The sequence below is a fragment of the Arvicanthis niloticus genome, chromosome 8 (genome assembly GCF_011762505.2).
Source record: "Arvicanthis niloticus isolate mArvNil1 chromosome 8, mArvNil1.pat.X, whole genome shotgun sequence".
NCBI lineage: Eukaryota > Metazoa > Chordata > Mammalia > Rodentia > Muridae > Arvicanthis > Arvicanthis niloticus.
The window spans coordinates 54629479-54655875 of NC_047665.1; the positions used below are offsets into that span (position 1 = coordinate 54629479).

General features: G+C 36.4%; 1 protein-coding gene and 1 long non-coding RNA gene across 3 annotated transcripts; one reads left to right on the forward strand and one right to left on the reverse strand.

The window, feature by feature from the left end:
- Positions 1 to 1763: 1763 nt before the first annotated feature.
- Positions 1764 to 22116, reverse strand: LOC117713854 (aldo-keto reductase family 1 member C21). 2 transcript variants are annotated; one of them, XM_076939392.1, is made up of 9 exons: positions 21978 to 22116; positions 19658 to 19825; positions 18669 to 18785; positions 17919 to 17996; positions 17572 to 17694; positions 12334 to 12402; positions 11399 to 11458; positions 4648 to 4730; positions 1764 to 1982 (listed from the first exon to the last, which is right to left on the reverse strand). In XM_076939392.1, the coding sequence occupies exons 1-9, from the start codon at positions 22062 to 22064 to the stop codon at positions 1940 to 1942; spliced, it is 828 nt and encodes a 275-aa protein (XP_076795507.1). In that variant the 5' UTR covers positions 22065 to 22116; the 3' UTR covers positions 1764 to 1939. The 2 variants fall into 2 exon arrangements, with proteins under 2 accessions (XP_076795507.1, XP_034366251.1); XM_034510360.2 differs by having other exon boundaries at positions 11399 to 11564; positions 12293 to 12402.
- On the forward strand, positions 1976 to 11544 carry LOC143443349 (uncharacterized). The gene is made up of 2 exons (XR_013112252.1): positions 1976 to 7833; positions 9136 to 11544. It is a non-coding gene; the product is annotated as an uncharacterized LOC143443349 (long non-coding RNA).
- Positions 22117 to 26397: the final 4281 nt, after the last annotated feature.

Consider the following 26397-nt stretch of genomic DNA (forward strand, 5'->3'; position numbering starts at 1 on the left):
ACAACCTAGATGTCCCTCAACAACAAAAAAAAAAATAAAAAAAAAAATGTGATACATATAGACAATGGTATATTACTTGGCTGTTTTTTTGTTGTTTTTTTTTAAATGACATCATGAAATTTGCAGGCCAATAGTTGAAAAAAATATTCAAAGTGAGGCAACCTATACCCAGAAACACAAACATGATATGTGCTCAGTTATAAGTAGATAGAGCTATTAAAATAAAAGAGAATCATTCTACAATCCACAGACTCAGGCAGGTTAAGTAACAAGGAGGGCTTAAGGAGGAGGTGAATGGGTCTCCCTGGTAAGGGAAAATAGAATAGATTTTGTAGGTGGAGTGGGTGTGGGTGTGGAGAAACAGCCAGGAATCAGATGTGGTCTGAGGGAACATAGCACTGAGATAGACAACTGGAATTGTGTGCATTTGGAAAGCTATGTGTGAACTTGGTGCAATGGAAGTCTGAAATCTATGAGGGTGACCCTAGTGAAGATTTCTGGTAATATGGGATATGGAGCATGAACCAGACATCTTCTCTAGCCAGGCAAGTCTTCCAGTGGTGTGATTTGTACATCAACACAGCCACAAGTTCTTTAACCTACAATTTGTATTGCCTGAAAGATATGCTTAGGTAAAGGTGGCCCAACTTGAGACCAACTTCACAAGAGGGGGCTCACATCTGACACTACCTAGATGGCCAGAAACCAGAGATTGAATAACCCAAAAACCTAAGATGGAACAAAACATGACTGGGTTGGTTTAAAAAAAAGGCAATGAAATGATTCCTAATGATATTCTGCTATATTCATAAACCATAGTCTAGCATAATCATCACCAGAGAGGTTTCTTTCACCAACTGATTGGAACAGATGAAGAAACCCATAGCCAAACATTAAGTGAAGGTTGGGAAACCTTGAGGGGGAGAAAGGATTGTAGGAGCCAGAGGGGTTGAGGACACTGGAGAACAATACCCAATCAACTTAGCAGTGCTCATAGGAACTCACAGAGACTGAAGCAACAATCACAAAGCCTGTATAGGTCTGAGCTAGGTCTTCTGAATATATTTATGGTTGTGTAACAGGGTATTCTTGTGAGATTCCTAACAGTGGAGTAGGGGTGTGTGTCTCTGACTCTTTTGAGATCCTTTTCCCCCTCCTGGGTTGCTTTGTTCAGCCTTAATATGGAGGTATGTGCCTAGTCTTATTCTAACATGTTATAACACGTTTGGAAGATATCACTGGAAAGTCTGCTCTTTTCTGAAGGGAAATGGAGGAACCGGAGGAGAGAGTACAAAGTGTACAGAGAGGAAAAACTTCAGTGGTAATGTGATATATAAGAAAAGAATATAAATAAATAAATAATAAAGTTATCTCCAGAAATATTGTGTTTGTTATTGGAACCTCATGAGCTCTGCAGACTGATTCATCTCTCACCCCATTCTCACACTCCTTCTGAACTAAATCTCATTCTGTAAACATTAGAATGTCTATGCCTAAAATGCTTAATGTAGCTCTGGGGTTGACGTTCACCCTCCTCAGTCTTACTACGTGGTACACATTTTCCATCCTTGAGCTGAAGAAAAATAGATTAATAAATACCTGCTAACTTTCATCCTCAAAAGATGAAAACACTATCCATTCTCCTAGATAGAACTGTTCATAAAGTGACTGCTATCTTTTATTATAACTTAAACACAGACTATAGGCAAATTAATTTGAGGCCATCATGAGTCAGAGGAAGAAAAAATATTAAAACAATACAGTGGCATTGATAACTTTGTCTTTTATTTGTTTCCAAAATGGTTGGATCTTTTTTTTCTTAGCTGAGGAGTAGCTCCAGGAGGTTCCCAATTGCTATAAGAGCAGAAATGGCAAGTCTGTAGATGACAGCAGCAGAGCTGTGTCCCACTGAAGGCCCTTCAGGAGTCATCCTCACATGTTAGTATTCATCCAAAAATGGAAAATTGGGGTGGCCCTCAAACCTGCAATGACAAAGAATACATACTTAGTGCAGAAGGTCATTCTGTCTCTACATGGAGTGATTTCTATGAACCTGATTAGCTGATTTTAGTGTGAAAGTATAAAATTTTTTCCCTAAGGCATACAATCTTTTCTTACTTTCATAACCATTGCTTTCTACCTGAAAGGAAAATAATAAATAAATGATTCAGATTATTACTATCCTCCTTTCTCTAGTACTCAACATGTAGAAAATAAAGAATCACATGTTCAAATATGTATCTATGACAAAAACGCAAAGAGAATCTGGAGAGATATCTCAGTCTTTAAAAGCTCTGGCTGCTCTTCCAGAAGACCCAGGTGCTATTCACAATATCTACATGGTGGCTCACAGCCATCTGTAACTCCAGTACCAGGGGGTGGGAGAATATGCCCATTTCTGGCCTATATGGTGCCTGGAATGCATGTGGTGCACAGACATACATATAGACAAAACCCATACAATTAGAAAACATTTAAATAATATATTAAAAATAATGTATTTTTAAAATAAAGAGATAGTCAATCTTTTATGTTAAAAATCCTCAAGGAAAGCAAACATGGTTCTAAACAAGAAACCAAGTACTAATTGAGAAATAGTGAGATGGTTCAGTTGGATAAGGCTCTACCTACCAATTGATGACCTGAGTTTGATTCCTGGGATCTATACATTAGAAGGAGAAAAGCCTCTGTGGAAAGTGGTCATATAATCTCCATGACATGTGCCCACACACATACATATACACGTATATGCAAATAAATAAATCTAACAAATTAACAATATTTGGGGGGAGATATAAGTTCTGATATTTAATTTCTTTTGTTTTAAACTGCATTTGTTTTTATGATGTCTTAGGTTGTCATTGAGTTTAAGGACTATAAAAAGATCATTAAGGAATCTGGCTCATTTCAGGTTAGAATTTTTATGGGAATCCTAAGTGTGTGAATGAGTTGTTCTCTGACTCTTGTGCCTACTCTTGGGGTTCGTTTCTTTCAGTTGGGTTGCCTCATCCTCCCTCAATGTGATGTTTTATCTTTATCTTATTATATTCTATTTTGGAAAGCAAGATAAAGATATCTTACTTTGTCCTATTATAATCTATTTTGAAATGATTAGTTTTTGTCTCTTAGAAGCCTATTCTTTTCTAAAGAGAGACAGAGAGGGAGTGGATCTGGAGAAGAAGGGAGGTAAGAAAGAACTGGAAGAAGAATAGAGAGGGGAAACTGTAATCAGGATATATTGTATAATAAAAGAATTTATTTTCAATAAGAAGAAAACCTGATAAAATATCTTAAAATTAAATGAAAATATGAAGTCCACTGTCATAGTAATACCGTATAAAGAAATGTGTATGTTAAATTTCCAATTAAAAAATTATAAATAATTATGAAATAGAAGAATCTGAAGGAATACCATATTACATATATATCAGTATTTTGGAATATGCATTATCCAATTTTTTGTGTGTTTATTAGATTTGTAACTTAACATTTAATTTTCTAAAGTAAAGGTTTAAATATAATATCTACTACACTGACATTTAATTTCAATTTCAAAATTATCACTCATTAACCGTTTGCCAAATAAAATGTAGTGGTTTTCATTCAGAAATAGAAACAATATTTGCTCACAACAAAAATCTCACATCTAATGAGTTACTCATCATACTAAATCACACAAGTTATAAGGAATTAAAAGATTATTCTCTGAGGATCATGATATTAATAATAGCTCTGCTTCTATGTAATATGCACAACTTTATTGCTTTTTCTGTATATTGTTAAGAATAACACCATATTAGACAATTTTATTCCATACTATTTTGCATTATGCTTATAATTTTTATATATTATCATATTTTTCATTTTGAATTAATTTTCCACTGCTTTCCCTCATTACTAATATATCTTGTCTTGAATTTATTCCCTTACATGTAGAATGAAAAACATAGCTTCTTTGGGCTTTAAATTCTCTACTGCAATGGGAATGTTTCTATATAGTATTTCATTTTTTTAAAAAAATGCATATGTGTATGTCCTTGTACATGTGTGTGAAGGTTTATTTCTTATTGCAGATGCCTATACATATATACAAGTATGCACGTGAGTGTAGAAGCCATAGAAAGACTTAGGTATAATGCACATCAGAAAGGAAGTGAAGTTTTTCAAACTATTAAAACTATTAAATTTCCTGACTGCAATGAATGATTTTATATGCAGATGATGACATAGACTTCAAAGTTGGGGTCATACATTTAGAAAGATCAGAATTTAAGCAAGTGACTTGAGGGCATGGTATGGACGTTGGCAGTTATTGATGGGCTCCTTGAGATATCTACAGTGCATATTCACAGGACATACGAATTCAGGCCACCACAGGGAAGATGGAAATTCAGCAATGATGGGGGCTTACCCAGCTTGCTCCCCCAAACAGCACACACCTTTGGCAACAATATATAAAGGTGACCCTGGGTCTTCTTACCCTGCTTCTGTGAGTAAGATCAGAACTCTGAACTAGAAAGAATTCTGAAGTTCCTTTTCCTGATTCTGGGCTCTGATTTCATCTACCTAATTTATATTTATTGAGATAACTTTAAAAGCATTTCTCCTGAAAATAAATGTAGTAAACATGTTATTAAAGTTACTTACATATCAGCAGATATGTATCGCATATTTCTGTTCAGGCCATCAAGGACTTTCATATCCTCTGAACTCAGATGGAATTCTGAAACCTACCACACAGATAGGAAACACTTTTACAAATTTACAAATTTAGATGGCATGTTTGCCAAACTGCACATTGTAAATGCACCAACTGAACTGGAAGACGGTGCTAGACAACATGCTTGAAAATTTCTCAGATCTCATAAAATACAAAGATATTAAACAAAACAGTCAAGGAAGAAATGAAACACCAGGAACAGCATCACACAAAATTCCTCCACATATTAAATACATCCACGATAAACAGGCAAGAGAGATTTGAATGGAATGTGAGGAGGAAAGAAATCTGACATGTTCAAAAAAGAAAAAAAATTGCTTAAAAGATCTAAACCAGAAATGCACTTGTCTAGATATGTAACACAATCCAGTAATCATCATTTATATAGTTTTTTCATGTCTGAACAAAGAACACTAAAATAGGAAAATGCTATTTTAAATATCACTTACATAGACATTCTACTAATACTAATGGTATGTTGTTCAAATTAACTTAGAATTGGCTTCCAAGGATGTATCTTTAATACAGTTTAGGAAGTTTGATCAACAGGATAATCTATAATTACTAACACATTGAAACAATGGGGTCCATAAATCACTAATATTGATCTTAAAATCAATACCAAGAATAAAAATATCAGTCATATACCAACTAATCCACTTAGTTGATGGACAAGTATGCAGAATCACCTGAATATTTGAAATTTATTAAAACAAAAGGGGGATATCAAGAAAAATCACAAAAAAATTATCTTTTCTATGTACAAATGTGACAGAATAGAAGCAGATACCTAGTGTAAAAATTACAAAAGTTAGTGTAGTATATAAAATATCTTCTGCAAACAGTAAATTCCAATTTAATGATCATGAGTTGAACAACACAATGCTGCCAAAATACCATAGTCTTCAAAATAATGAACAGATGTGACATCAAACACAAACATAAACATTCTGAATAGAGGTCAGTAAATGTATTCTAAACTTTTTTTATAACAAAAATAATCCACAAATAACAGAGCAAACCTAGTGTGGTGACACATGTGTATAGTCCCACCACTGCAATTGTAAAAGGCAAAAAGTTCAGAAGCTCCTGGTCCTCTTTTAACTACATTGTAAATTTAAGGCCAATTCACCTCAAATGCGACAACCTCAAAGTAAACCATCATCAGAAAATATGAAGCCACACACAAAAGCAAACTCCAACTCTATTTAACTCTCTTCACTGAAAAGCACAAGGAACATGACTGTCAAGATTTCAAGTTTCTAGTTCTCTTACTTCTTAGAAGCAGCAGTTGTTCCTGAAAACAATTGCTGAACTCTCCTATGAAAGATGTATGCAAGTAGTAATTAGAAATAAAAAATAAAATCTATTTCAGAAAATATGGAAAGGTAAAATAACAAACACTGAATATCATGCTATATTTGGTAACAGCAGAAGTGAGAAGAATTATCATTTGAGAGAGGCAAACCCATTTCCAGGTAATTAACATATTAGGCAAAATATATTAACTAAGCACAAGTGAGAGGAGAGATGTATAGTCAGTCATTGATGATCAATTTTGTTTTGTTATCCATTTTTAAATTATCTGTTTTCATCAACATTGTAAAAGATAAAAGTAAAATTTTGGTAGGATGCAAAAATGAGCTGGAAGGAATAGAGAATGACATTTTCAAAATAATGAAGAAGATTAAGGGTGTATTCCACACAGGAAAACTTAACACCAGTCACACGCACGTGTGCGAGCACTCACGCGCACACACACACACACACACACACACACAGACAGAGAGACAGAGAGACAAGGACAGAGAGACAGAGAGGTAAAGAGAGAGAGGGGGGAGAGGGGGGGATGGTAATATGGATCTATTTGTATTATTCTTCATTCAGACATACAGTTAGACCAGCACCATTTTTTGAAGATGTCTTCGTTTTTCCATTGTAGGGTTTTGGCTTCTTTGTCAAAATTAAGTGACTGTAGGTGTGTGGGCTTATTTCTCGATCTTCAATTCAATTCCATTGGTCAACCTGTCTGTTTCTGTGCCAACACCATGTAGTTTTTATTACTATTGCGCTGTAGTACAACTTGAGATACCTCCAGGAGCTTTTTATTGTTAGGATTGTTTTGGCTATCCTGGGTGTTTTGTTTTTCCATCTGAAGTTAAGAATTGCTCTGTCAAGGTCTGTAAAAATATTGTATTTGGAATTTTCTTGTGGATTGCATTGAATGAGTATAATGATTTTGGTAAGATGACCATTTTCACTATATTAATCATGCTGATCTATAAACATGGGAGATCATTACATCTTCTAATAGCTTCTTAAATTTCCTTCTTCTTGGACTTGAAGTTCTTGTCATATGCGTCTTTCACTTGCTTAGTTAGACTTACACCAAGATATTTTATGTTATTTGTGGCTATTGTGAAGGGTGTTATTTCCCCAATTTCTTTCTTAGCCCATTTATCATTTGCATGATAAATGATAAATGGAGGCCCACTGATTTCTTTGGGTTAATTTTATATCCAGCCAATTTGCTGAAGTGTTTATCAGCAGTTGGAGTCTACTGATAGTTTTTGTTGTCACTTATGTATACTATCATATCATCTGCAAGTAATGATAGCTTGACTTCTTCCTTTCCAATTTGTATCCTCTTCATCTCCTTTCATTGTTTTATTGATCTAGCTAGAACTTCAAGTAAAATATTGAGTAGATAAGAAGAGAGTGGCCAACCTTGTCTGTCTCTGATTTTACTGGAATTGCTTTAAGTTTCTCTCTATTTAATTTTATGCTGTCTGTTGGCCTACTGTATTTTTGGCTTAATGTATTGCTTTTTATTGTATTTAGGTATGTGCCTTGAATCCTTGATCTTTCTAAGACTTTTAACATGAAGGGGTGTCCAATTTTGTCAAAGGCATTTTTAGCATCTAATGAGATGATCATATAACTTTTTCTTTTTGTTTGTTTATATAGTGGTTTACATTGATGGACTTTGATATGTGGGACCATACCTGCACCCCAGGAATGAAGCCTTCTTGATCATAGTGAATGATGTTCTTAATGTGTTCTTGGATTCAGTTGTGAGAGTTTTATAGAGTATAAATCTTGACTTAAATTTGGTAAGTGGTATCTGTCTATAAAGTAGACCATATTGTTTAGATTCTCAAGTTTTGTAGATTACAGGATTTCTTTCTTTTTTTCCTTTATTTTGTTTATTTGTCAATTTTTTTCCTTTTTATTGGATATTTTATTATTACATTTTTGATGTCATCCCCTTTCCCCATTCCTCCTCCCTAGAACCCCCTATCCCATCCACCTTCCTCCTTTTTGCTTTTATACCATTAATTACATGCATGTATTAAGGTCATTTCTAGGTTGAGAATCTAGCAATATAATAGATGCAAGTAGGCAAGAAATAAGCAACACAATGAAAGAACAAGCAAGGCATTAAAGACAATTATGTGAACATTCTTGTAATTCATGTTTTTAAGGGCTTATCAAGATGACCAATATCTGAGCCTACTTCCCTGTCCTAGCCCAAAGCCATTTTCATGTCTGAAGCCTACTTCCTTGTTCTAGCCTAAACTTTAGGTTCCTGTCTGAAATTACTTCTTTGTTCTAGCCTAATATCAGATTCCTGCTTGAAGCCTACTTTCTTGTCCTTGACCAATGTCATATTCCTGACAAGCAGCCCATTTTCTTGTTTTTGGCCCATGTCAGATTCTTGCCTAGCAGCCTCAAAGGCTCTCCACCTCTCCCCCTTTAATATTTCATTAACAAGACTGAGCCTGTCTTAGGTTGTCCTGACAAGAATGTGTTCATTGACTATCATGGAATATACATTATCCAAAGCAATGCATTTTTGTCTTAGCTTGGTAAGGCTCTGTGCAGAATCTTACCCATCCTTGGCTTGCCAGCCTCTTAATTTAATAACTCTGTCTGGGGGTCCATTTTCAGGTTCAAGCCATGTACTTTGGCTGCCAACATGTTGATGTTGTTAAAGACAAGCTTTAACATGATGTGCAAAAATAAAAGTATTCCCAGGAAAAAAATGGCTAGCATGATCAAGCTATATATACCATTTTTATATCTTGACCAAAATAAAAATACTGACCTGATTACAGGATTTCCTAATGATTTTTTTTTAATTTCCTCAGTTTCCGTTGTTATGTCTCTCTTTTCATTTCTGATTTTGTTAATTTGGATTCTCTCTCTCTCTCTCTCTCTCTCTCTCTCTCTCTCTCTCTCTCTCTGTGTGTGTGTGTCTTTAAGTTAGTTTGGCTAAGAGTTTGTCTATCTTGTTGACTTTCTCAAAGAATCAATTCTTGGTTTTGTTGACTTGGTATTGTTCTATTTGTTTCTAAGTAACTGATTTTAGCTCTGAGTTTGACTATTTCTTACTACTTCTCTTTTTTTTCTAGAGCTTTCAAATGTGCTGTTATGAGATCTCTCCAATTTCTTTATAAAGGCACTTAGTGCTATGAATTTATTCCTTAGCACTGCTTTCAGGGTGTCCCAATGGCTCAGGCTCTAAGATCAACAATTGATAAATGGGATCTCATGAAACTGAAAAGCTTTGGTAAGTTAAAGGACACTGTAAATAGGACAAAACAGCTGCTTAGAGATTGTGAAAAGATGTTCACTAATCCTACATGTGACAGAGAATAATCCAAGATAGATAAAGAACTCAGGAAGTTAGACTCCAATAAATCAAATAGCCCAATTTAAAAATGTGGTGTAGAGGTAAACAGAGAATTCTCAACAGAAGCATCTAGAATTATATGAGAAGCACTTAAAGAAATTTTCAACATCCTTAGTCATCTGGGAAATACAAATCAAAACGACCCTGAGATTCCAGATTACACCACTCAGAATGGCCAAGATCAAACACTCAAGCAACAGCACCTACTAGTGAGGCAGTAAAGAAAGAGGGACACTCCTTCATTTCTGGTGGAATTGTAAACTTGTACAATCACTCTGGAAATCAATCTAGCATTTTCTTAGAAAATTGGAAATAGTCACTGAAGACTGGGTAATACCATTCCTGGGCATATACCCAAAAGTTGTTCCCTCACACCACAAGAACAAGCACCCCACTATGTTTTTTTTGAACTTCTTCATAATAGTAAGAAACTGCAAACAACCCAGATGTCCCTCAACTGAACAATGGTACAGAAAATGTGGTTCATTTAAAAATATAATATTACTCAGCTATTAAAGACAAGGACATCATGAATTTTGCAGGCATATGGATGGAAATAGAAAAAACCATCGTAACCTAGATCCAAAAGGACATGTATAGTAAAAACTGACTGATAACCAGATTTTACAGAATGCTCCTGATACACCTCACAGACCCAAAGGAATTAAAGAAGAAAGGCCCAAGTGTGGATGCTTGAATCCCACTTAGAAGGAGCAGCAAAATAATCACGGGGAGCAGAGGGAGGATGAGACCTGGATGGGAGATGGGAAAGGTAGGGGAATAGGGAGATAGGATCAGGTGTGGGAAGAAACAGAAGAAAGGCCCAGAGGGCTATGAGAATGAATGGAAACTTGCAGGTACCAGAGATGGCAGGAGTGGGGGAATCTTTAGAAAGTCCCTGAGACCTGGAATTGGAGAAGCTCCTAGGAGTCAAATGGGGAAGATCTTTGCTGAGATGCCTAATAGTGAAGATATGGAACCTGAAGAGGCCACCTCGTATAGCCAAACAAGGTTTCCAGTAGAGTGATAAGGACAATAACACATCCATAAAACTTTTGACACAAAGTTTGTTCTGTCTAAAAGAAAGACAAAAACAAAAATGAAGCAGAGACTGAAAGAATGGCCAACCAATATCTGGCCCAATGTGAGACCCATATCAGGGGAAAGCACCAATCTATGTCACTATTAATGATACTCCATTATGCTTAAAGATAGGAGCCTAGCATAACTATTCTTGACAGGCTCTATAAAGCAGCTGACTGAAACAGAATCAGATGCCCATAGCTAAACACTGGGCAGATGTCAGGAAGCCTTTGCAAGAGTTGGGGAAGGTATTGAAGGCCCTGAAGGGGATGGGAACCCCACAGGAAGACCAACAGTATCAACTAAACAAGACTGCTGGGAGCTCTCTGAGATGGAGTCACCAACCAAAGAGCATACACAGGCTGGATAGAGGGCCCTAGTATATATGTAGCAGAGAATGCATCAAATCCTGCAAAGACTTGGTGCACCAGGGTTAGGGGAGACTCAGGGTGGCCCAACCTTCTAAGAGGTAAAGAGGGGGGAGGATGGGATGAGGGAGTCTGTCAAGGGGAGAAAAGAAGAGAGCTTTGGAGATGTAAATAAATAAATAAATACATAAATTCTTAAAATATACTAAATAATTTGTAGACTGAAAATTATCTATTCTGGGTGCCTCATTTCAGAAGATAAGGGGTTATTTCATTCACTTAGGGTTACTAAGTGCTTTGTCAATGCAAGGCTGAGATGAAAATCTCTCTTCAGTCCAATTCTAATTCTATATTGCAACAAAACCATGGTGCTATCACAGAACAGGACATAAACCTTCATATGTATATAAAACATACAAGCATGGGAAAGTAAGGTAGAAGTACTCCACTCATTCAAAGCTCCTGAGTTGCTAAAGAAGTCCATATGGTGAATTGGTGTGAACAATTTGGAAGCCCACAATCTCTCATCACCTGCATGTTCTCTTTGATCCGCTCTTCTTTGAAACTGCTGTAGAGGACCACAATTCCACGCTGCAACAGATAGCGAAGGGCAATCAAGGCTGGGGTTTGATTGTATTTTTTTGCCATGGAACCAAGAACTGGTTCATCCAAGAGAACAGGGGAGTTCTGGTCTACCCTGGAATGAAATGTAGGGAGGTTAAATTTCTCATGCTGTAGCATGTAGAGAAGTTTTAAATAACCACAATGGTTGCCATAGAGAATGGAGGTTCCCAAGTGTGTACCTGGACATGTGTAACACCATTGTAATCTTTTATTTTTCTAACATGGAAATTCTCTCTGCTGCCAAATCACCTGAGTATAGACTTTGAATTGTGTAGCATATAGTTTTCTGCTCTATCTGCCTTTGCTCTGGGAAGTGGCAGTGCTAACAGCCACCTCCTAGCTTCCCTTGAGTCTATGAATAAAAGTCACAGACCCACAGTTATTCAATTTCAAATTGCCTTCTTGGCACAATTGCTGAGTGCTACTATCTTCTGCCTGGAAAATTGTGCCCTTATCAGTATATTATCTCAGTCTCTCCCATCTGCCCTAAACTTCAGTTGCTAAACTCCCCTGAACACCCACCTGTAGAACTAGCCTGTGTGGCCACTGTTTTGAGATCTCACATAGTTGCCCATTCCTCCTTTCTCCTCCTTTGCATCTCTCCTTTTCCTTTTGGGACCTGTAAGTCTCCACTGTACCTTTGCACCCCCAGCAATTGGACCATGATTTCCTTTACTGATAGATCAAGAGTGGACTGGAGAACAGGACCTTAACATCAGAACCACTCCCTACAGAATTACAAGACTAAAGGTATGCTAACAGCAATTATTGATTTATGATTAATTTTAATGAACTTGATACCATCCTTTATATCGTTGTGTTCCCAGAACACCATAGGCTACCAGTATAATGTCCTTTGCCTTGCAGAAATCCAGAAGTTTCATTTGATTGAGGTAAGGATGGCATTCTACCTACAGATGAATAAAGAAAGATATTATGTTACGTGACATCTCACATTGATATAAAGAATGTGTATAAACTAAATTGATATAAAGAATTGTATAAGCTAAATATAATAAACTAACTTAGGAAAACCTATGCAACAAAGTGTGAACTAAGTATAACAACACCAAGACTTAAGTATATAGCCCCTTACCCATTCTGATGCAAGAAACATTAATTAACTGCAGTAGATCATTAACAAAGAAATGAAAATAGAGGTTTCTGAGAAGTAGAAAGAGGTTGGGGTGGCTTGGGAAGGAAATAATAAAGAATGGGTGAGGGGATTTGACTATAGAACATACATCTTCAAAAGAACACATACAATTTTTAAGTGTTTAAATAAAATATTGGATATTTGTCTTAGGATTTTCCTGCTTGAAAAGACACCATGACTAAGGCAACCCTTATAATGACAACATTTCACTTGGGCTGGCTTACAGGTTCAGAGGTTCAGTTCATTATCACAAAAGTGAGAACATAGAAACATCCAGCCAGGCATGGTGCAGGAGGAGCTGAGAGTTCTATATACATCTTCATCTAAAGGCTGCTAGCAGAATACTGGCTTTGAGGTAGCTAGGATGAGGGTCTGAAAACCCATACTCACAGTGACATGTCTACCCCAACAGGGCCACACCTTCTAATAGTGCCACTTCCTAGACCAAGCATATAGAAACCATCACATTCCACTCTTAAGCTTGTTCAAACACATGAGTTTATGGGGGTCATACCTAAACATAGTATAGTAAGAAGTACATTTAGTCCAACTTCCAAAGTCCCCATAGTCTATAGCAGTCTCAACAATGTTAAAAACCCAAAGTTCAAAGTCTCTTTTGAGATTCATCCAATCACTTAACTATAATCCCCAAAGCAAGACAAGAAACCAGCTGGCCAAACTCCAAACTTTCATTCTTCATGTCTGATTTCAAATCAGTCTTCAGATCTCTGACTCCCTTTTCATCTTTGTTGCAGTCAAAGATGTCTCCTGGGCTGGTTCTACTCCCTGTTATCAGCTTTCCTCAGCAGATAGCCCATGGCTCTGGCATCTCGAACATGTTTGAGTCTCCAAGGCAACTTCAACATTACAGATCCTTATTTCACTGTCTGGTATTCACACATGATCATCTGGGCTTCTTCAACAGGCTAGTGCCACTTCTCCAACTCTGCCATCTGTAGTACTCTAAGCTCAGGTTTATCCATTCTGCTGCTGCTGCTATTCTTGGTGATCATTCATGATACTGACATCTCCAATACACTGGAATTTTCTGCTGTGACTAGGCTTCACCAATAGCCTTTCATGGGCTCTTTTCATGGTGCCAAGCCTCAATTTCTTTTCATGACCCCTTCAGTCCTAAGCCATCAACTGCAACTGAGCCTGCACCTTCACCAATGGCCTTCCATGGCCTCTCACAATATCAGCTGCTCTTCATGAACCCTTCAAGCCTTCAAAACCAGAATCACTTGGGTGGCTCTTACACATTGCCATGTACACCTGCCACAGGAAGTACAACCTTGGCTACCTCTGGAACACAGCATCTTTGTGCTCTCAGAAACACTGCCCAGAGTATTTCACCTCAGTGATGCTTGTCTCTTCTTAATCACCACTAACTTTTTAGCTCCAGCTAACCAGCATCAATTGTCCTGGTAATCCCTTCTATTCTGGACTCTAAAACCAGAGCCACGTGGCCAAAGCTGCTGAGTTCTGCTGCTTGCTGGGGCAGGAACATGGCCCTCTTTGTTCTATTACATTATCACTAGCTTTCTGTTTTCCAACTCTTTCACTGCCTAAGCTTGGCTTTCCTAAAAACTAGCTCTGTAGATTAACTTTGAACTCAGATATCGGCATGCCTGTCTCCTAAACACTGGGATTAAAGGTGTGGACTACCAAGCCTGGATTTAAGTCTTTCTTTACCTAGAACTTATTTTGTTCTAGGCTGACCACAAACTCAGAAATCTGCTTGTCTTTGCCTCCTGGGATTAAAGGCTTGTACCTAAACTTAGCTGCATGGGTTCCTATAACTAAACTTAGCTGCATGGGTTCTTGCCCCAAGGTCACTACTCCTTTAATTCAATTTAATATCCTTGAACTCAGGATTCAGATCCATTTCACTTCCTGTTGCCCCTTTAAAACATGAACTATATATTATGTAGTTTTTTCTCAGTTTGTTATGCTTATTTAAAATGTTCTTCATGAGACTTCAACAGAGAACAAAGTCTATGATGGGCATCTCTGAGACTTCCTTTGTCAATGCAATTACTCTGAATCTCTTTACCTCAGGTAGACACTTCTGACAAGGGCAAAAAGTAGCCACATTCTTCACCAAAATACCACTGCTTAGGCAGTGAAGGAGTTGGAAAACAAAAAGCTGGTGAAAATGTCCACTGAAACCTCTTGGGCCACACAATTCAAATCACACTCAGTAACAAAGCCTTCCGTACTCCTACTAGAATAATATCCCATTAAGCCCCATTTAAAGCATTCCACTGCTTTCCAAGTCCAAAGTCCCCAAATCCATATTCTTCCAAACATAAGCATGGTCAGGCCTATCACAGCAATAGCTGCCCCCCAACCCCCAGTCCATGGTACCAACTTCAGTCTTAGTTAGGATTTTACTACTATGAACAGACACCATGACCAAGGTAACTCTTATGAGGATGACATTTCATTGGGTCTGGTTTACAGATTCATAGGTTCAGTCCACTATGACAAAAGTGGGAATGTAGCAGCACCCAGCCAGACATGGGGCAGGAGGAGCTAAGAGTTTTCTATATCTTCATCTAAAGGCTGCTAGCAGAATACTGGCTTTGAGGCAGATAGGATGAGGGTTTGAAAACCCACACCCACAGTGACACACCTACTCCAATAGGGCCATACCTTCTAATAGTGCCATTTTCTGGGCCAAGTATATAGAAACCATAAAAGATATTCATGGGTTGAGATGACCTAACATTTTCACAAACTTTGCATGCAAATACTCATTTCCTGTATGAGGAGTCAGGACAGAGTTTAGAGGTGGAACAGGAAATTAACTTACTAAGTTCTGACTATTAAATATCATGAACTTTATCAAATACTCACAGGGGAAAGACTATAGCCTGAAACAGACAATTGGGTAGATACAGATTTTAGCAAGAACTAAAAAAAGAATAATCAATTCAAATAAGGGAAGTAGTTAAAAATTGATAATGTTATCATAATATGCACATAAAATGAATAATTGAACATAAAAAAGCAAAACTATATATCATTATCAATTGTGGTTACTATAGCAACTTCTTTTTTGGAACATTGGCAGTAAAGGTGTAAACTTTACCAATAAATATAGCAATAGTGGATTTAGGGTTACTATGTAAATTTTCTGCAACAGACAACCAAACCAGAAGTAACAACTCAGCAAAAAGGGAGAATTAATATTGTCAAGCTACAACAAAATGACTCAGTCAAAATTTTTGATAGATCTCAAATATTCCATGAAAGTTCCTGTTTTGTAAATAATGATGAGCTGATGTCACCATAATTTCAATGGAGGAAAGCATGCTGACAGAAAGAGAGATCTATCTGAGACCAGCATTGTTATGTAATCAAACGGAGCATCACTAGCAGTGGGACAATTTATCAGTGGGTGAAACTTTATTGACTTTCATGTGAATATCAGAACATGGAAGAATGTTTTTCTGGCAAAAGATGCTTATCATTAGTGTAATAAGCCATTCAAACTCAACTTCTAATTATACCAGCTTGCAGTGGTAAGAAAAGCATTTTTTCTTAAAACATAATACCTGAATCAATACAGAACTTTAAATGTTTTTTTTTTTTTTTAATGTCATTTGGAAAAGGACTGATCAATATGAAAGGAAAAAATAGGTGGAAAAATATTTGGAAAAGATATGTGAATTACAATTTTACATTGATGAGAGAAGAACTATGTAAGGTGATTTGGCAGAACAGGAAAATTTCATTATGAATTGATAATTCATAACAGAATATGGGATGGAGTAATTTCTCAGTGGTTAGAGCAATTACTAAACAAGACAGAGGCCTGGAGTTCAGACTCCCAAGAACCTATATAAATCTGGAATCTGCTGAGCAGTCTGCCTATATTTCTAGACTTTCATGGAAGATACACAGGATCTAGGAAGCAACCCAGTAAGACTAGCCTTATTCAAAATGGGCTTGAATAAGAGGCCATGCTTCCAAGAACAAGCCCAAGAAGAATATTTATGATATCAACCTTAGGCCTCCAAATATACATTTACACACATTGTATGTATACTCTAAGCACATACATAAGAGAAAAACCATATAGAATCAAATGTTATAAACTCTGTACATTCCCATAGTGCAAATACAACCATAAAAATATGTATCCTCATTTCTAGGAGAAGTTTTAGCATATACCCTCATTTCCAATATTTGACTTTTACTTGTCTACTGACAGTTGTTATAAATACCTGAAAAAATGGAGCAAGGAATACAAAGAAACTATTTCAAAACTCATTTGATCCTATAAACCAGGAGAGTGTATTGAAATATGTCCAGGAACAAAATCTGCTGAAGTATTGTTCAAAGTTTCTGAGTATTTAATTTTACATGCCCAAAATATAATCACAACAACAACAACAAAATAAACTTTTTCCTTCTAACCTGGATGAAAATTGTAGTCTTCTTTATTTAATTTTTAGTGTTGTTTAAGTTGTGGTCCATAATCAACAAAGCATGTGAGTCCAACAGAAACCCATTATCGGTTATTGCCATAACATCCTTGTTTCCTGGAAATCTCATGCTTCCTCAATCATTTCTAGGTATTGTTCATTATACTCCCATCCCCCTGTTATTCATTGTCCTTTCTTAGTACACTAAGTATAAGTTCACCTTCCCCTTTGAACCATGATTATTGACTACAGTCAACTTTGATCATTCTTAACCTTACTAAAGTCTATCAAGAAAAGGATTTGCCAATATTTTCAACTAAGACTGTCAATTAACACACAATCAAGTATCATGAAAGCCCTATCCACAAACATTCTGCTATTGGCTTGTGCTGTTCCACAAAGCTAAGGTAAATGCTAAAAGAATATCTATCAACCAATGGCAAGAAAGGATACATGGAAATGAGCAAGAAGAGTCTGAAGATCCTCACCTGGTTGCATACAGGCTTATACTTGAGCCCAGGCTTATTCAGAATCATCTCCAACTGTCTACGGTTAAAGTTGGACACCCCAATGGACTTGGTTAGTCCTGCATCCTTACACTTCTCCATGGCCTGGGGAGGAAAAAAATACATGCAAAATACTTTCTAAGATTGCATACTTCTTAGATTTCTACTACATTAAAGCCATGAATGTGACCTCAGCTCTTACACTAAGCAGCACTTGGAAATAGCTTCAGTTTTTATGACAGAAGGCATACTCTACTCTCATAAATAAAATTATGGCCTGACTTTTTCCTGTATGCACTACCCCTGGCTTCTCTAATTCTAGTACTCACCTCCCAGGTAGCACAGAGATCCACCATGTCAAATATAAATTTTCCATGTTCATCTACCGGAAAATAGTCCTCTCCTGGCTGGAATAAAAACAAATGTTAAAGTAACCTCTCAACAAATGCTTTTTCCAACCAATAGCAATGCTTCTAGGTAAAGGAAGAACTGAGAACTAAATCTTCATAAGATAAATGGGTCACATTTAATGTAATAATATTTGTCATGTGTTTTGAATGTTGAGTCATCTGAAACACCCTTCAGTAGGAGGATTCTATTTTCTTATATATATTATATGTTTTTAATAAATATTGTATCTCCAGGGCATTATGCAATGTGCTTGTTGGCTTTTATGATTATTTACAGTTGACCATGTGGTGGTTAACCAATATGAGGTTTCTTCCCTGGAAAGAGTATGTAACTTGCTTTTAGCATTCCTTTGCTGCCTATAGATATTTTTTGTGTTTGTTTTTATTTGTTTGTTTGCTGTCTAATGTTAAGCTCTATGAGACTTTCCCCTTCCACAGTAACATGTCTACTGGTCCAGCACATTGGTGAAATTTCATGGGTATAGCTTCTCTGACATCTCTAGATGATGTAATCTTACAACTTTCTACTCTCCTCCTCCACTATGATCCCTGAGCCTCAGCTGGATTTTTATATTAGATGCATAGAAGCTATAGCTGTCACATCACTAAGTCACCATAATTCCAAACTATACTCTATATAAAATATTTCAGGAATTTAAAGGAACGTACTTTCAGGGCCATTGGGAAATGAATGAGATACAGGTCCACATAGTCCAACTGAAGTTTCTTCAGTGACTGTTCCAAGGAAGATCTCACCAGTTCTGGGCGATGGCTAGTACACCAAAGCTGCAGTTAAAGATGAAATTCAAATTGAATTAATAAATTATAATGATTTAATAATTTGCTTCACCTAATACAAAGGCATTTTTCTACTTATTTGAAATTGATGTGCAAGGGGAATATTCTACTTCTACCCAAATGCCCTTAAATCTGATCTAATCAGGCAAATTTCTCTTTATTATGAATTAATCTTTGAAATTACTCAATATACAACATTTTAATTGAGTAATAATAATGTTGCTCATCAGTATTATATTTACCTGGATTGAAAATGAGAAGGAAGTGTTTAACGCTCTTACCCAGTCAACGAAATATGGAAGAGTTAATTGTGTAAGTGTCCACATATGTGTGTGATGTTTTGCTTATTCAGTATCCACCTATGGACATCAAATGTCAATCTTGTATTCCTATTTCTGTTACTATCTGCCTTATGTAGTATTTAATACATGTAACTATGGGAAAATATTTTCAATGTTTTGTTTTATATTATATATAATACAAATAGGATTAGTTATAGCCTGCTTAAAATTGAAAGTCTTATCTATTTTCTCATATTAATAAAAGCATCTAAAATTTTCAGAATGTTGAAAACTATTAAAACATTATTCATGAGATAAGCAAGACTACTCTTTCCGATAGTCCTGTTTACATCATATTGCTATGAACTAAGATGCAAAAATGATAGTCATTAAATTCTTGAATCTAATTACATCAATGAGAAAGCCATTCTCTGTGACTCAACATTATGTCCAATACACAAATACATGTGAGTAAAAGATAGATAAGAAAATACAATTCACTAACAATTACTGATTCAATCATATGAACATCACTTCAAACATCATTGTTCATTAACAGGTAAATTATGTAAACAGTACCTTTGATGTGTAAAATATTTCTTCTCTCTTTACAGTGCCATCAGCAATCTTGCTTCGGATGGCCTCTCCTACATGATCTTCATTATCATAGACAGAAGCAGAATCAAAATGACGGAGACCAGCATCTATAGCTATTTTGGTGATCTCCTTAGCTTTACTCTTGGGAAACTAAAGAACAACAAAAAAAAGTAGTATTTATAGATTGGTATTCATGATTCAGAACTTTTTAGGCAGAAAATGTGACCTTCTCTGGTATCAACTTTCTCCTATGTCTTTTGTAGTAAAAATTCCAGCTAAGATTAAGATCTTTGTCTATGGGGTAACAAGAGTAAGGCAATCTGAGAGCTTCTTTTGTTTTTGGCAATTACAGGTTAGTAATTGTCGTAAGAGATGCCCACTAGCACCCAAGATCCAGGACTTACTACAGAGAATCATAAGAATATTAAATAAAAATCTACATAAGAAAATATGTTCCATTTGACATAAAAATGCTATATAAGGGAATTATATGATTAAATGCTATATAAGGAAATGACTTCATAATCCAAGGCCCTGAACTTAAGTTGAAAGTTCCAGGAAGACAACTATTTGATGATTTCAGAAGGAAAACAGCCATCCCTGCCTCTACATAAATGGTATTTGCAAAAATCTAAAGCACCCTGCAGTTTCATAACAGCTAATTTAAGAAAAAAAGAGCTAACTTCCCTAGTCTTCTCCTAATAATCCTCTCTTTCCTCTTTCTACCCTTAGCTACAAATATCCAGCTTAAAACACATAACCTGTGTTCTCTTGAACATGGGTCATTGAGTGACTGGGCTCAGAGCCAGAATCACAGCATGATCAAAGCATGAAAGCTCCCTTCTGTGGCATCAAGTAAAACCTGCACTAGCTGGTTGAGATAGTTTAAATTCTATCTTTTGTTTCTTCCTACAAAGTTAATTCTTACATATTCTTACACCATAGATCTTCTATGAGTTTTCTTACAAGAAAGGCAGAAAGAACACATCAAATTCCCTGAACAATAAATTCACAAAGTGTATTCTGATGTTTAAATGAGTGCTGTTTAGAGCTTCCACTCAAAGACCTTGATTTACAGTTTGTTAACATAAAGCGCTTGACTTAACCTGTCCGCAAGTCCTGTCTCCAAATTGAAGTATGTCTATGAGAATCCCTGTGCTTGTTCAGGCAGTGCAGCTGCCATCCACATATGAAATCAGTGTTCTTAGTTTCATCAGTAAAATTACAACACACGTGATATCAGATCCTGCTGCCTCCTCTGGAGACCATTCTTACCTTCTTTTGGATTCTTTAGGTGCTTCCAATTTTCTCCTGCCTTTCATTTTTTACTTTCCTCTACAATTTAAAGAATTCTTGTCATTGTTCTTCATTATTGTACTTTGGGCAGTTTAGAACACCTTAGTACATTGAGATGACTCAACAAGCTTAAGTACTTACCAACAATCTGAATGGCCCTTTTCAAATCCCTGAGACCCACATGACAGAAGAGTAATGACCTAAGGTCTGTTGATCTCTGTCCTCCACAAGGGTACTATGACAAGTATGCACCATGCATGTTAAAACATAGAGGGGGAAGGGAGGCAGGAGGGAAAGAGAAGGAAGAACAGGGGAAGAGATGAGAAGAGAGATAACAAACAAAAATTTAAAAGAATAAATTTATAGAATATAAGAATGAATTCAACAGTATAGGAACCAGTTCTTAGACACACATCCTTAGTAAGGCTAAGCACATTACCAGAAAGCAGCTCTCAATCCAGAAAAGTGAAATATCCAGTTCCACACTTTCATTGCAAATAATTGTTTGTACCATTGTACATTAAATCCAACATGTTTGAACACAGATCATTCATGTCTAAATATTATTGCCAAGTTCCTGGGGTTTGTTAGGCCATTGTCACAATTTTATTTCTAGTTGTTTCTCTTGCATCAAGAGTAGTTAATGAAATTAGTTCTTCAACAAAAATCCATTACAACATCATTGGAAAGGCTTAGGAAAACTAATGATTGAAGACCCACATGTTAGAGAGTGATAACTCTGAAACATTAACATCCAGTAAAAGAATACAAGGAGATATTTACTTAGCTCATACTCTGCAATTAAAATGAGTTAGGTAGTCAAACACAAAGCAGATCAACAAATTAATGGGCTCACATATCTTATCGAAGAAACTTTATTGCAATAATATCTTTACCAGTTGGCTTTGGAAAAGCACCAGAAAGTGAGTGACTTTACAAATCAGGTAGACTTACACTCCTGATTCTATTTCTTCTGGACCCTCGGCCGCAACAACCCTGGTCTTACCTCTATACGAATACTAGTACCAAAACCCAGCACCGGAATGAAGTGACCATCATTCAGTTTAACACAATGACATTTGGAGTTCATCATCTTTCACTCTGCAAGATAAGCTGGCTCAGCTTGATGTTTGCCTTCACAGGGCACTTAAGTAATGAGAGCACCTCTTGTGTTCCTTGATTAATGTATAATCTGTGTCATGTGTAGGAGTTAATCTGTTTCCACAAGTGAGAATGAAATGAGATAGTACCGTATTAATAAAAAGAAAATCTTTTTTTTTTACTTTTATTGAATAGACTTTTATTATACAATTAATGCTGATCATTCTTTTCCCTCCCTCTAGTTCTTCCTACATCCTCTCTCACCCAGATCCATCCCCTTTTTCTATATCACTAGAAAAAAACAAGTTTCTAAAAGAATATGATATAATGTATTATATATAATTATATATGGTATATTAGTAAATTACATATAATTGTGTATTATATAATATGCTATCATATGAGTTGACAAAACAAACACATTGAAATAGGAAAAAAATAAACAAACAAATTGGGATATGCAATGAATGCTTCATTATGTGTGTCTTTAAAATATTTTATTTAATATTCATACATGCATGTGCTCAGATCAAACCTGTTGTTTGAACACTTAATAAATACCAGCATGATGTTCCTTCCTGCCTTAGACAATTTAAATTCCCAAATGAAAAAACACACACAGCCTTATATTTTAATATGCCTTAAGCAGCACAATAGCTGAGCAACTGCCTACACTCTACACTGTTAGAATCTACTTTATATCCATAACCCCATTATTACTTACTATGTTTCATCTGTGCTGCTCCTAGCTCCAACTGGCCAGCCCAAGTGGCCACCTTTTATGGCTCAGCTAACCCATGGTGGATCCCTTCTCCTCTCCTGTACACTCTTCTAAGGTCTTTGCCTCATGGTCTTTAGCCCAGGAACCCTAAACCCTGCCTAATTCACATCTCCCCAACTATTAGCTGCTGGCATCTTTATTTATGAATTAGCATTAACCAGAAGCAGGTTCCCTTAGTGTCTTATGTGCAGACTTTCTCATTCAAATGTTTTGGGGGACCAAAATTAACATTAGAATACAAGCAGTATTAGGCCAAGCCCACTACACGAATCTACTTCCTCATTCCCTCCCTTCAAATTCCTTCCTGACCTCTCTAAACCTTTTCCCTTCCTCTCTAAGCCTTTTCCCTTCAGACTTCATATTCATTTTCTCTCTCTCTCTCTCTCTCTCTCTCTCTCTCTCTCTCTCTCTCTCCCTCTCCCTCTCTGTCCTCTCTTATTTCCTTTTCCCCCTCTTTCTTCATCATAATTTTTAGTATTTAATGTGTTCATGTAGTCCCACATGTACATGTATGGGTGTATGATAATCTTAATTATGTGGGGAGCCTCTCAGGGCCTACATTCCTGAAGGAAAATAATTATGTACCTTCAGGCAACCATTACTTGACAATAGCTTCTTGGTGAACATAAGCACTCAGAACTATAAACATTCTTCTTACAACTTTCTTGCCTATATCAAAAGTATTCAGATGATCTGTGTTTTTATTTTTCTTTCATTCCAGGAACATTTAATTCCTTCAAGGATCCTCTAGTCATTCCAGAGTGTGTTGTTCAGTTTAGTTTTTGTATTTGTTTAGTTTCTGGTTTTTGTTTCTATTGCTTTTTAGTTTTATCTTGCTACGATCTGCTAAAATACAAGAGTTGCTGTTTATATATAATACTTTACTTGCAGCAGTGAATGTAATCTATTTCTTACTAGTTTCCAGTTGAGGCCAAGAGTATGTATCCTGTAACTGCTGAATGGAATATTCCGTAGGTATATGTAATGTTCTTTGATCTGTGGTGTAGGATACTTCTTAGGTTTCTTTGGTGACTTTTCATTTAGATGACCTATCTAGATATGACCATGGTACATGGCAATCATTACTGAGTCAGGGCCTATCTAATCTATCATCAGTCAATGTTTGTTTTGTGAAATCGGATATCACAATAATTGACACATATTTGTACCTATGTAGGGACATGGGCATATGCCATGGCTCAATGTAGAGGTTAGAAAAGTAAGAGTCAATACTCTCCATATGCCATATGGATTCCAGGGAAAGAGTACAGATTTCCAGGCTTGGCTTCAGGCACCTTTTCCCACCAAGCCATATTATCTTCCTGCGCTTAATCTTTTTGATGATTTGTTCCCACTAATATTATAAAATAATATATTTTTTATGTTACTCTGACTATATTATGCTTGAAATATAAATTATCAGCTATCAAAACAGCTATATGTAGATTTTCTTTTCAATGCTTTGTCTTTTAATCTATGAGGATTTGAGTGAATTTTGTTTCTTGAGACAAATGTCATATCCAATCATTCTATCTATTTTCATTGGTTAGTTGAGGCCATTTACACTTAGGAATACTGTTGAAATTTTTAATAGTCATTGTAAGTTTATTGCTTCTCTCTCTCTCTCTCTCTCTCTCTCTCTCTCTCTCTCTCTCTCTCTCATGTTCAGATAAAGAGTTTGCTCTCTTAAAGTACTGGATATGATTAATTACTCCCTAGTGTCCTTTGTTTAGCCAACCCTCCCATAAAACATATTATTTCCTTTTTTGTCATGGTTGAGACTGTTTTGCCTCCTCGTTCATGTATCCCATCTGCTTAGGTACCTCATGCAGCATCAGCTTTCTTCCTCAATCATGTATGGCATCTACTTAAGTATCACATACAGCAGCATCTTGGTGCACATGAGCTGCTTCTTTAAAACAATTTATTTCTCGATCAATATTAAAAGATTACTTAGGCTGGAAGCAGTAATCTTGGCTTGTGGTTGTTTATTTATTTCCAGAACTTGAAATGTATCTTTCCATGTGTTTTTGGCTTTGATAGGTCATGTTTCCTTATGTGAAAAATGTATCAGATATTCCAGGCCAGAAATCTGGTAGGGAGTAGGGAGCTACCTACCATCTCAGGTGGGTGCCTTGGTGCTGGAGCCTCCGAATCTGCTAAACCTACCAAGTTTCCTGGCATTCTCCACTGCCCCACAAATTTGTTTATATTCCCCTTTAAGTATCTAGGAAGAAATATGCTTCCATTGTAAGAAGAGGGGCTCAATACTATGTCCATGTAAGTGTGTAAATGAAAAGTATCTAAATGATAAAGACAAAATATGTTTTGAACAGCTAAAGGAAGTATATTAAGGTGTGGCAGGACAGATAAATAGAATGGAGAAATGATGCAGAGATAAGCATAAGATACAGAGTACAGCTCCAACCTCAGCTTCTCCCACCCTTAGGATGGAAGAATGGAGACCACAAAATAAGCCTCATAGTACTGATACAGTCTGTTCATCCAAAGCTACCCTGCAAGCTCCCAGTTCTTGTAAAACCTAAATACAAGGCAAGGCTTTGCTGAAATAGTGACTAGTACATAACAAGCAGCCATTGGAGAATAGATCTGCTTTGTCATGATCTATCCTAGATTGCTTCTGTTTTGGTAACAAAGCAAAGTCTAAAAGCAATTCCGGGAAGAAGAGGAATTCATCAATGTAGGAATGCAAAGCAGCAACCTGAAGGCAGAAATTTACACAGAGAACAGTTTGGAGCATTACTTATTAACTTGCCTTTCTTAGGCAATACAGGCACAACTTTTCACACATGACACTACCCACAATGGACTGTGCCCATCTTCATCAACTACAAATCAAGAAAATATATATATTAGAAAGCAAAAAAAGACCTGTCATCAAAATATAAAATTTAAAATAGCAAGCACACAAAAGTATTCCTGTTATAAAATACAAAGTGCTGAGGGGGTATTCTTGGCAGCCAGAAATTATGCCATGGAAGAGATCTGGTGTAAAAAGAGGTTTATTGGAGGAGGGAAGAGAAGTGAGGACCTGGGGAAGAAGTAGAGGCAGCAAGACAACCATGAAGACAGAGAGGGGGGAAGGCAGATAGGGAAAGAGAGAAGTGGGGCACATGTAGTAGCGTGGCAGCAGGTCATGATGTAAGCAGCTGCTAGATCTTTGAGAACAGGACAGTGAAATTGCCTGTATGGTAACAATCATCAAAGTGTGTTTCAGTAAAAGTGGAAGTGAGGAGAGATGTCATTCAGAATATCTAGACTCACTTCCAAATAGGTAAAACATTATGCAATATAAATTTATTAAGAGTAAATCAGAATGAGAACAGACATGAACTGGTAGATGGAATATTGTGAAGTCTATTTTGAAACTGTGGCTATATTTTGATTCACTCTTGAAATAAACACAGAACTGGGGAAAAAAGACACTGACTGGATATTGGCAAAGAGTGTTGATATGTTCCACAAAGGAAAAAGTAGCAGGAATTAACAGCCAAAGAAAGACAGGGAGAATTTTGAACACATG